Source organism: Phascolarctos cinereus, unplaced genomic scaffold, assembly GCF_003287225.1.
Source record: "Phascolarctos cinereus isolate Bilbo 61053 unplaced genomic scaffold, phaCin_HiC Scaffold_2;HRSCAF=192, whole genome shotgun sequence".
Lineage (NCBI taxonomy): Eukaryota > Metazoa > Chordata > Mammalia > Diprotodontia > Phascolarctidae > Phascolarctos > Phascolarctos cinereus.
In genome coordinates, this window is record NW_027555625.1 from 7,611,237 (window position 1) to 7,623,849 (window position 12,613).

Sequence of the window (12,613 nt, forward strand, 5' to 3'; positions counted from 1 at the left end):
GAAGCACGTGCAGCAGAACTGGCCCCGGCCAGGGGAAGGGTCACCTTTATAGCCAGGATGAAAGCACGAGTGATTGCTTGGAATGTTGGAGCTCAGAGGGACCTTGGAATCTATCGAGTTCCATCCCCTCCTTTTACAGAGGGGGAAACTGAGGACCCGTGAGGCAAAAGGACTTGCTCAAGGCTTCACAGCTAGTGTCAAAACTGGCATCGCAACAGCAGTCTCTCTCTGTGTCTGTATCTGCGTCATTGTAGGGCGTGTGCACCCAGGCACCGTGGCAAAACACCGACGGGGGCCTTTGTGCCGACTTTGGTGGGGTCTGCACACCCAGCTCCCTATTTTGACGACCTTTGGTGGAGTCATGGCTAGCTGTACGCTGGCACTACAACCTTAGAAGAGCCATCCTCAGACAAATAGATGGGACCAGTGAGGTGCCAGCCTCCTGTGGAGCAGCCCAAGTTTGTGGGGGAAGGCTTGTCGCCAAAGGGTGCCCGGGAAGACTTTCTGGTCACAGCAACCAAAGCGGTTGGGAAGCTCCTCAGAGCTGCCCTTGGCTGGCATCACCTTTGGCAACCTCGGGCCACCTGCAGGACACACTGGGGTAGGTTTCAGAGTGAGGCTTCCCTGGCTGCCTTCAGGATGGCCGCTTGGCGGTTCTGGTCCTCAGTTTACTTCTCTGTCAGGTGGGTAGAATGGCTGCGCTGGCTGCTTCATAGGGTTCTTGTGGGCTTTGTAAGTCACAAACCGCTACAGAAACGTCAGTTTAAAAAACTTGTCACCCGGGAATGCCGGGCACCTCTCCTTTCAAACATCACTGAGTAAGACAGCTCCCTGGTCTGCCCTCCCTTGGGGTTTTTGGAGCCTCTGAAGGACGGGCGTTGTCCGTTCTGCAGGGCTATTGCCGTGGTCAGGAACACTCTATTTGGCGCTCCGTGCATTGCAGCTGGCTCTCTGCTGCCGTCCAGTGTTTTGGGTGTCATCCAATGCTCTCCCCTCCTAGAACGTGCTTCAGAGCTCCTCCAGCAAGGGCAGCAGGGTACGAGGGTCCCTCACAGTCTTCTGGCTCTCTGTTCTTGTCAGAGGGGCAGCCTGGGGCAGCTTGCCTCAAGGCCAGGACAACCTGGGTTCGAGCCCTTCCTTTGGCATGTTCTGGCTCAATGACCCTGGGAAGGTCATGGAGCCTCTCAGTGTCTTAGGGGCCTCGCTGAGACTGTGTGTGCTATGGAAGGGGCCAGGTGGCGTTGGTGGAGAGCTTCCTCACCTGGGAGTGCCCTGTGCCGGTGAGTGAAGTTGCGGGTCTGACCTTCTTCCTCGTTCTCTTCAAAACCCACTGACGTTTCTTAGCCCAGCGGCTCTCCTCAGTAACTCAGTGGCGCAGACATGGCAGCGCCCATCTTCATTCCACAGGTGAACACCCGGACTGGCTGGACATGCAGGCTTAACGCCTTAAGAACATCCCGGGATAGACCGGACCGTGTAGTAGAGACTGTGCTGCATTTGCAATCAGAACGTTGTGGGCTCAAGACCAGGCTCATATATTTAGTTAGCTCTGTCAGGTGAAGGCAGCAAGCATTGATTAAGTACTTACTGTGTGCCTGGCTCTGTGCTAGGTGTAGGGGATACAAGTACAAAAGAATGACTGTTCGTGCCCTCAAGGAGTATACATTCTGATGGGGATATTGCACCTGAAAGAGCTGAAAACTGGAGGAGGGGAAGGCAGGAAAGGTCCCTCCAGGGCAGGGCAGTGGCATCTGGAGAATCTGAATCAGAGCCAAGAGGATAGGGATGGCTGGCCTGCCGTGGACCTCACCGATGAGAGAAGGGGTATAATATGGCCAGGCTGCATGTGTAGGGGAGGAATGACTGGTACAGAGGATGGACTGGAGATGAGAGAGAGGAGGTGGGCAAACCCTGGTGAGGCTGTGAATCCTTTAGAACCCCCGGGGATAATGATGGCTCAGCTTCCCCCACCCCAGGCAGCCTCGAGTGGTGAAGGGCTTATTAACCCAAAGAAGCCTGAAGCTGTCATGCTAGAGTTGGGATGGACGGACCCTGTTGGTGCTGGAAGGGACCTGCGAAGCCGCCAAGAGTCAGGGACGCAAGGGACCAAAGCTTAGCTCAGGACCGAGAAATGACCACTTTGCCTCTGGTTTTTGTAACCAAATAGGAATATTCCTATGGAATTTCTGTAACGCTTCAGTTATTCATCAAACATTTATTAAGTGCCTACTGTGTGCCAGGCACAGGGCTAAGTGAAGTGGTTACAAAGGCGAAAGAACCCAGCGCCTGCTCTCAGGAAGCTCCCTGCATGATGGGGGAGGCAGGGGTACCAGATGGTGGCGGCACCACTGATGGGAGCATGACCACAGGACGGAGGCACTGAGAATGCTCTGGACGGCCACACCTATTTCTCTCCAAAACTCTGTTTTTCATTAGTCGTGAGATCTTCTGATTACATCCACACCCGGTCCCAGTCAGGGGCCAGGCTCACGTTAGCAGTGGCTATGGTAGGGAGGATGCATGAGCCCCCGCCTGCCCCGGGGTCTAGGCTGGGGGATCGAGGGCATCCTGGCTCCCCGCTTGCTAGCTACGGGGCCTCTCATCTGTCAAAGGGGGTGATGGGACTAGATGGTGTCTGCGTTTCCTTCCAGCTGGTAAAGCTGAGCTAGAGTGGGCCCTGGAGTCAGGAAGACCCCTCTCTCAGACCCTTCCCATCTCTCAGCCTGTTTCCTCCTTGGTAAAATGGGGACAATGCCAGCATCTGCTTCATAGAGCTTTGAAGGTCAGTGGGTTAATAGAAGGGCAGTGTTTTGTCAATCTTCATTAGAGTTGGGGCTTGGACTGAGTTCAAACTGTGCCTCAGGTGCTTAATGAGGCGTGTGATCCTCATCAGGTCATTGAATCCCTCTTAGCCTCAGTTTCCTGCCATGTAAAATGGGGATAATAATAGCACCTATATTCAGAGTTTCGGAGGATAAAAGGTGTATATGTAAAGTGTTTTTGCAAACCTTTACAAAGGGGATTTGTTACCAAGGCGTGATAACAATAACTGTCCTTGTCAGGAGAGCACAACAGCAAATCCCACTCCTCTCATGATCTGAGGTTGAAGGAGCTCCATCAGGGGTGCTGTGGTTACCCCCATTTCACAGGAGAGAGAGAAAGACGCCATGCTGCTGCCTGGCTGGTGGTGCCATCTTCCTTCCTTCAGAAATCTTGGCAGAGAAAAGGGGAGGCAGGGTCCTGTGCGCCCACCTTAGAATTCTCTAGCCCACCAGATAAACAGCTTTTTGGGAGGAAGGGGGAGAGAACGAAGCACAGGGCCTCCCTGCTGAGAGCCTGCCCCAAGCAGGCTTCACGGTGCTCAGCAGCTCTTTGAAGGATGGATTGCTCATGCAGGTGTCCTGTTTCTAAGCTGTCCCTGCAAAGAGAAGCAGAGACAGAAAATGGGAAAACAGGGGCTTCACTCCCAGGTGTCATCCAGCCTGTTGTCTCTCCTCTGCTCGAGAAACATCAATCTTCCTCTTTGTAGGAAGAAGTCTTTCAAGCTCTGCGAGGGAGGGAAGGAAGGAAGGAGGCTAATGAAGGTGCTGCTTCCTGGAAGGCTGATTCAGGGCTGCAGAGAGAAGCTGAGCCCCACCTGTCTGGGCAGAGTGCTTTCGAAAAAATCCCTGTGTTGTATTCAGCGTTTGTGTTAGCACACACACACACACACACACACACACACACACACGCACACACACGCACTCATATCCACCATATATGCACAGTATATTTGCAGACACACAATATACACACACCCCCCATACATACAGTGTACTTGCAGACACATACACACATACGCACACACACTATACATACCCATGCATATATACACACACCATACATACACAGTATACTTGCAGACACACAGTACACATACACCACACATACACATGCAAAATACATCCCCACACATCCCATACATACACAATATAGTGTCAGACACACACACCATACCTACACACAGTGCACACACACACCCAAACACACACACACACACACACACACACACACACACACACACTCCTCTCTCCAGCAGGTCCCTTTGTCCTGAGAGATCAGCTCTCCTAGCAGACTAGAGCTGTGCTGCCCTTACTAGAGAGGGGTCAGACTCAGTGGCTGTAGAAATGGAAATTCTCTCGAAATTCAAGAGTTAGAGTTTACAGGCACTTTAAGGTTTGTGGAAGGCCGTACCTATGACCTCGTTGGCAAGCACAACGCTGTGAGGAAGCTGCTGTCATTCCCATTTTACAGAGGAGCAAACAGAGGCTGAGAGAGGCTATGTCACTTGCCCTGGGTTACGCAGCTAGTAAATGTCTGAGGTAGGATTTGAACTCAGGTCTTTCTCACTTCAAGTTTAACACTATCCACTGCATTTCTTACTATTAGTCGGTCAGTCAACAAACATTTATTAGGCACTTACTCTATGCCAAGCTCTGCTAACACTGGAGATAAAAAGATAGGAAAATCTACAGTCTTTGCCCTCAAGGAACTCCCATTCCCATGGGAGGGGCGGTGTGCGAGTAATGGATACCAAGGTGTCCAGAGGGAAGGCAGTAGCTGCTGGGGATCCTGGGGGGAGCTGAGTCTTCAAGGAATTAGGGAAGCTGAAGGGTGGAGGGGAGGGGCAGAGCTTTCCTGGCATGGGGCCGTCATGTTGATCAGAGTAGCCGGCTCCTTCACAGTCGATCGTCATTTCAGCGTTGCTGTTACTGCTCACAGTGATCTCCTGGGTCTTCTCACTTCGCCTTGTGTCAATTCATAGAAGTCTTACCGGGTTTTTCTGAAACCGCCCCCTCCTCATTTCTGACAGCACAGTCACACTCCATCACAATCATATGTCACAACTTGGTTAGCCATTCCCCAGTGGATGGGCATCCCCTCAACTTCCCACCACAAAAAAAGCTGCTACAAATATTTTTGTGCATATAGATCCTTTTCCTTTTTTTTTTTTTAAATCTCTTTTAGGTATAGACCTAGTGGTAGTGGTATTGCTGGGTCAGAGTGTATGCACAGTTTGATAGCCCTTTGGGAACAGTTCAAATTGTTCTCCAGAATAGTTAGACCCACAAGTTCACAACTCCACCAACAATTCATCAGTGCACTTCTTTCCCTCATCCGTTCTGGCACTTGTCATTTCTGATAGGTGTGAGGTGGTACTTCAGAGTTGTTTTAATTGGCATTTCTTTAATCAATAGTGATTTAGAGATTTTTTATATGACTGTAGATAGCTTTGATTTCTTCTTCCAGAAACTGCCTATTTATATCCTTTGACCATTTATCAATTGGGGAATGGCTCTTATTTTTATAAATTTGACTCGGTATATATTTGAGGAGCAAGTCCTTTATCAGAGAAACTTGCTGTAAAAATTTTTTTATTTTACTTTATTGTCTATGGTACCTTTTAGCATGATGTAGCTTCCCTGATGATCTCTTTTAATTAGGTGTCTTTTTTGCTTTTGTCTGACATCATGATTGCTACTCCTGCCTTTTTTACTTCAGCTGAAGCATAACAGATTCTGCTCCAGCCCTTTATTTTAATTCTGTGTGTGTCTTTCTGTTTCAAGTGTGTCTCTTATAAGCAACACATTGTTGGACTCTGATTTCTACTCCATTCTGCGATCCATTTCCATTTTTTGAGTGAGTTCATCCCCTTTACATTCACAGTTATGATTACAATTACTAACTGTGTATTTCCCTCCATCCTGTTTTCTTTTGTTCTCTCTCTCTCTCTCTCTCTCTGTCTCTCTCTCCCCCCCTTCCTCTCTGTCTCTCTCCTCTCTCTTCCTCTCTCTGTCTCTCTCTCTTCCCCCCTCCCTCCTTATCCTGTCCATCCTCTGAAGTCTATGTTGTTTCTAACCACTACCTTCTTTAATTGTCCCTCCCTTTTTATCATCCTCCCCCTTTCTCTTATCTTTTCCCCCTTCCTGTTTCCCTATTGGGCAAGTTACATTTCTATATTCAACTGAGTGTGTATATATATTCTCCCCTCTTTGAACTAATTCTGATGAGAGTGAGGTTCAAGTATTACCCACCACTACCCTCCACTATTTTGCCCTCCATTGTAAAAGCTCTTCCTTGTGTGCCTCTTTGATGTGAGAAAATTTTCCCCCTTCTACTTCCCACTTCCCCCTTCTTCCAGTGCACTCCCCCACTTTTTTTTTTTGAGATCATTCCAGAACAATCATCTCACACTCATGTCCTCTGTCTGCATAAATTCCTTTGAACCACCCTAATAATAATAAAGTTCTTAGGAGTTACATGTATCAGCCTCCCATGTAGGAATGTCAACAGTTTAACTTTATTGAGTCCCTTGTGATTTACCTTTTTGTGCTTCTCTTGAGCCTTGTATTTGAATGTCAGATTTTATATTCATCTCAGGTCTTTTCATCAGGAATGCTCAAAAGGTCCTCTAATTAAATATCCATTCCCCCCCCCCCCGAGGTATTACATTCGGTTTTGCTGGGTAAGTGATTCTTGGTTGTAATCCTCGGTCCTTTGCCTTCCAGAATTTCATATTCCAAGCCCTTTGCTCCTTTAATGTAGAGGCTGATAAATCTCGTATGATCCTAACTGTGGCTCCATGATATTTCAGTCATTTCTTTCTGGCTGCTTCGAGTATTTTCTCTTTGACCTGGGAGCTCTGAAATTAAGTTATAATATCCCTATGAGTTTTCATTTTGGGATCTCTTTCAGGGGGTGATTGGTGAGATTCTCTCAATTTCTGTTTTACCCTCCGGATCTAAGATATTGGGTCAGTTTTCCTTGATAGTTTCTTGAAATGTGATGTCTAGGCTCTTTTTTAGATTGTAGCTTTCAGTTAGTCCAACAATTCTTAAATTCTCTCTCCTTGATTTATTTTCCAGGTCAGTTGTTTTTATGATGAGATACTTCATATTTTCTTCTATTTTTTCAGTTTTTTGATTTTGTTTTTGTTTTATTGTTTCTTGATGTCTTGTAGAGTGATTAGCTTCCACTTGTCCAATTCTAACTTTTAAGGAATCATTTTCTTCAGTGAGCTTTTGTACCTCTTTTTCTGTTTGGTCAAGTTTTCTTTTTAAAGAATTATTTTCATCAGTAAATTTTTATAGCTCTTTTTCCATTTGGCAAATTTTATTTTTTAAGATGTTATTTTCTTCAGTATTTTTTGTACCTCTTTTACCAAGCTGTTAATTCTCTTTTCATAATTTTATTATTTCACTCTCATTTCTTTTCCCAATTTTTCCTCTACTACTCTTATCTTCTTCTTTAACGCTTCTAGGAATTCTTGTTGGACATGGGTCTACTTAGTATTTTTCTTTGAGGCTTTGCTTGTAGTTATTTTCGCGTTGTTGTCTCCTTATGAGTTTTATGTCTTGGTCTTCCTTGCCACCATAGTAGCTTTTTATTGTCAAGTGTTTTTTTTTTTTCTGTTTCCTCATTTTTCCAGCCTCTGTTGGGCTCTGCTCATCTGAGATTGGGGAGGCACTGTCCCAAACACTAGGCTTTTCTGGGCTAGTTCTGGGGGTCTTGGTGCTTCCAAGGGGATGTGATCCAGGGAGAGGTGTGGTCCTTGTTCTCCTGGTCTGTGCTCTGTTCTTTATTCAGGAAGGACCTCTGGTCCCCTGCAGCTATAAGCGCTAGTGTTCTTTTTGCTTAGGAGCTGTGACCCAGGCCCCTGTTTCCTTGTGACCACCCTGGAACTACAACCCAGGACTGTGTATGGGCAGTAGAGCTGCCATTCAGGGCTAGCTGCATCCAGTGCCATCACAGGGTCCCCTGTAATCTCTCTCTGACCATTGTCTGACCCCCTTACTGTCTCTGGGATAAGAGCCCCTGAATCTGCTGTCATGGCCACTATTGCTGCTACCATGTATGTGTATCCTGGATGGGCCTCCAGACCTCTGTCCAGGACCTGCTAAGTTTTCTTAGGCTTGGAAAAAATGTCTCACCCTGACCTTTTGTTGGCTTTGCTGCTCCAAAATTAGATTTGAGATGTGATTTTAAAGTTGTTGGGAGAGTTCAGCTGGGTTGCTGCCTCTAATCCACCGTCTTAGCCTGTCTCTCTCTTTTGAAGGTGGATGACTCCAGCTGTGACCCCGAGCTCCTCTCCATACTCCTGGACGCCAAGTTGGTGGCAAGATGTATTTCTACTCCTTTTTATCCTCATCTCATCAACCACCTCTTGGCCCACCAGAAGAAAGATCCTTGGTCTGTAGATGAGATAGCGCGTCAACTACAGGAGGCCGGCCACAGCGTGGAGGCTGGCTCTCTGCTGCTGGCATCGCGGGGGATCTGTGGTGCCCTTTGCACCTTCAGTGCCGCCCTGGGTGCTGCTCGGCACTGGATATGAAGTCTTCCCTCCGGGGCTGATGCTCACCCACAGCAAGTGGAGCACTTCTCTATGAGACAAATCCTATTGCCAGAAACTGTGTAATCCTGTTAATTGTCCTGTCCCCTCCATCTCTCCCCATCCCTGCAAATAAAGGTGTATGTCCCCAGCAAGCCTGGGATGTTACCTGGTGGCCTTTTCTTTCTCCTTTTGAATGTTGTGACTCTTCCCTAAGCTCCTCCAATCATGTATAGCAGAGGGCCGACCAGCGTGGCTGGGCCAGTGCAAGAAGGCCAGACCTTGCCACAGACGACCTCTCCTGAATGCATTGGTGTTCCTGCTTCCTGCCGTCCCTACAACACTGACCATGCTGGGCTCATTTATCTACCAGGAATCAATGGCTTTTAGCCATGTATTTGGTTTTAAATTTCTTTTCATCGCCTGCATATATTGCATATCACACCCTTATCAGACCTATTACATGCAAAGATTTTCTCCTGTTCTACTTCCTTTCTTCTTATCCTAGTTGTTAATTTTATTTATGTGAAAGCTATTCAGTTTCTTAGAGTTAAAATTATCAAGTTTATTGATTGATTGTTTTATGTATCCATTTATTTGCAGTTGACTCAATTTTTGGTTAAGAATTTACCCCCTAGCCATAGCTATGAAAAGTGTCTTATACAATTCTTTTTTAGTTTCTTTCGGAATGGTTAATATTCAGCTTGTGTTTCTGTTTGGATTTATTACGGAGCATGGTATAAGATGTTGCCCTAGGCCTAGTATTTCTATCAGACTGCTGCTTTCTCTGCAATTCTTGTCAGATTGGGAGGTCTCCCGAGGTAATTTGTGTTTTGGGTTCATCGTCTACTGAGTTACTGAGTTCAGTTACTTCTGGTTCGTGTCTAGTCTCTTCTCCATTTTCTAACCAGCCCCAGATAGTTCTGTTGTGGCTGCCTTATGACATAGTTTGAAGTTTGCAGAAGCTCTTCCATGCGCATTTCTTCCCCCCCCCCCCCCCGCCCCGTCATTTCTTTTGACATTCTAGATGTTTTTGTTCCTCCAGGTAAGTCTTGCCATTGTTTTGTCTACCTCTTTACACAACATATCCCTTGATAGTTTGATTGGTACAGTACTATGTCTGCAAATTAAGTTAGGAAGTATTGTTACTTTCATTATATTGGCAAAGCCCAGCCATGAGCACTACATTTCTATCTAGGTATTTAAATTGGTCTTTATTCCTATAAAGGACATTTTATAATTTTGTGATTGTGTGTATATGTGAACACACGTGTACACACACATATACATATACATATGGAGAGAGAGAGAGGTATTAACCATTATTTAGAAGACTGAAACTCAGATATTTTATGCATTTTGTTGTTATTTTGAGTGAGATTCTCTTTCTGTTATTCCATTGCAGTTATTCTCTCTCTTTCACACATGAACAAGTTAAAGTCAGCAGTGTGAATGACTTACCCACAGTCACACAACCATCAGATGTCCGAGGTGGGATCGGAACCCAGTTCCCCATGACTTGTAAGACCAGCCCTCTCCCCACTCCCTCATGCTCTAGGCCACATATCAGCAGCCACATTTGACAGAGGCACAAGCAAGGGAAGGGAGGTGTGATGAGTAGCCCGAAGTCTCATGGGCAGCACGTGGCTGAGCCCAGACTCTGTCCGCGGTGCTACAGCTGGCTTTCCTTCCCGACTCAGGACTCAAACGTCTCAGAGGCCACAAGGAATTAAAATGGCGCTCTATCGACTGGAAGCGCATTGGTGTTTGAGGCAGCCAGCGAGGTGAGGGGAAGTGCCCGCTGAGGTTGGGACGCATGAGAAGCCTCGTCTAGATGCTCCTGTCAGCCAGTCAACAAGCATTTATTATGCACCTACTGTGTGCTGGGTACTGGGCTTGGCACAGAGGGTAGCAAACCAAAAATGAAACAGTGACTCCCCTCAAGGAGCTTCCATTCTAACGGGGAAGATAGCACACATACATATAGTCACTGTTGTCTTTCCCTCTCCTGGTTTCTGTATTGAGCCAGTAAGTTTATGGATAATGCACCCATTAAGAGGTCTTTGGATGGACAACGCTTAGATATGCACTTAGGCAATGCATGACTTCCTTCATGTGTTCTTCCCTTCAGAGATGGAGATCACAGCCCCTTCTTGCTTCTCATTCTGTCCATGTTACTTATAAACCTTCTAGGAGGCCTTTTTCTAATGCTCTTAATTTCTTGGGCTTCCTAGTCTTGGGGCTGTCTGTCTGTTACCTCTCATTTTGGATATTTCACTGACCCCAAAAGGCAATGAAAAGACATCTGGATTTTGAGCCAGAGGATCTGGAACCAGGGAGCTTCTTGAAGGTGAGTGCCATCTTGCGTCTCTGCTCCCTCGTATGTCCTGGTTTTCCCAGGGCCTGGAATGCTCTCCCTCTCTGGCCACCTGAGAACTCAGCTCACATCCCACTGTCTGCAAGGAGTCTTTCTCCTCCCCCTCCCTAACCGAGAAGACTTTCTATCTACTCTCTGTGTATCTGGTGGGCATCTAGTTATACATTAGAGGTGTGGGGTTAAAATGCAATGGGGAGATTGTTAACCACATGGCAAACGTGTAACAGAATATAGATAGTGTGACTGTGTGGCAGTATTCCAAGATGTGGCTCAGTGGCCCCGTTTCTATTTGAGTTTGATCCCACTGAGTGACAGGTTGTCTCGCCCATTGGACTGGGAGCTTCTCGAGGACAGGGCCCAGTTATATCTTTCTTTCCCTCCCCAGCACTTAGCAGTGTGCCTGGCACGTATAAGCTTTATCCTTCTCCCTCCTGCCCAACCCCTCCTCCTGCCATTTCGGAGCTCCTTGGTCTCAAGCCTGGGAGGCAGTTTGGTAGAATCAGAGATAAGATCCAGGTCTGACTCAGTTGCTGCTGCTGCAATACCTGGTGGGAGAATGGTCAGGGTGCATTTGGGGAGTGTTAGTGATTTTCATTCCCTTTCCTGTCCTGGTTGGGACTGGCACAAAGCAGTGAGTATCCAATTTAAAAGGCAAAAGAAAAGACTCTCCTTTCTTATTATACCCTGGAGCTAAATTTGGAGTTGGAATTATGGCCCTGAATAGGGCTCCTTCTAAGGGAATCTGGAATGATATGCTAAATCTTTCCTTTGCCTGAGGAAGAAAAAAAAGAGAAACAAAACAAAACAAAACCCTGCCTTATCTTTTGAGAAAGGAAACCTAGGATGAAGAAGAAGGTAAGAACTGCCTTGTTCTTTGGAGAGGGGGCCGGACTCATTTACTGCCAACAGCAGAGAATTCCGCATCTGTACTTCATAACTCCAAGCTCATTATTCAGCTGGGGATGGTCTTGAGACAATAAGACTGACAAACAGGGAGGCTCTAGGGCTTAAAAAAGAAAAGAAAGAGAGGAGAAGGAGGCTTCTTTTTCAAGAAGAGAAACAATTTCTTTGCCCTCCTGAGCACACGTGAAGTGAGGCTAGGAGCACGTCTCAGTTTCCTGCCAGCGCTTTGGGAACGTGGAAGCTGCAAACTCACCGGGTTTTGTTGGCCAGCCTGCTCATGGCTGCGGAGCCCAGGGAAGGGGTGCTGGGCAAAGCCAACAAGAGTGATTGTTCCCAGGTGTGACAATTCCTGCTCGGGTTTCTTCTGTTTGTGTCCAGGGACACACAGGGAATTGAGAAGACGAGAGCGCAGAGTTCAGCTCAATTCAGTTAAAAAACCAACAACCACATTTATTAAGCATCTGTTGTATCTAACACATTAAAGGAGGTAGGAGATGCTGTTTCCTCTCATTGAGCTGGTAAAGGCCTTGGGCTCGCCACAGGGATATAAAGATGAGGCTCAGAGCCTCCCCTTCTAATCTGCAAGGGGAAACACGACATACAGACCGTTGCAAGGTGGAATGGGATGGGGGGAAAGGATGGAGTTGGGTGATCACTTCCACAGCATGGTGGGACCCTTGATTTAGAGCATTCGAGAAGGACCCTAGGAGATGGAAGGAGGCCTGAGCCTTGAAAGAAAAGAAGAAATGTTTCCATAGGTTAAGACAGGTTGGGTTCTGGGCACAAAGGACAGCCAGTGCAAAAGCAGGGAGGGCACCATGAGACTAGAGCACCGGCAGTCACCTGTCTGGGTTGGAATATATGTGAAAGAGCACCACAGGCAATAATACTATTAGGAGGGTAGGCTGAAGGCAAATTGTGAAGGCCCTACATTCCAGGCTGGCACAGTGGGTAGAGTTCTGGGC

At 47.1% G+C, this 12,613-nt stretch overlaps 1 protein-coding gene across 1 annotated transcript in view; it reads left to right on the top strand.

Moving 5' to 3' along the window:
- Positions 1–8,536, top strand: part of NBAS (NBAS subunit of NRZ tethering complex) — a 252,708-nt gene extending 244,172 nt beyond the window's left edge. Inside the window, 1 exon segment of the mRNA XM_078149224.1 lies at positions 8,096–8,536. Within this exon segment, the coding sequence (XP_078005350.1) occupies positions 8,096–8,371 (276 nt within the window). The 3' untranslated portion in view covers positions 8,372–8,536.
- Positions 8,537–12,613: the final 4,077 nt, after the last annotated feature.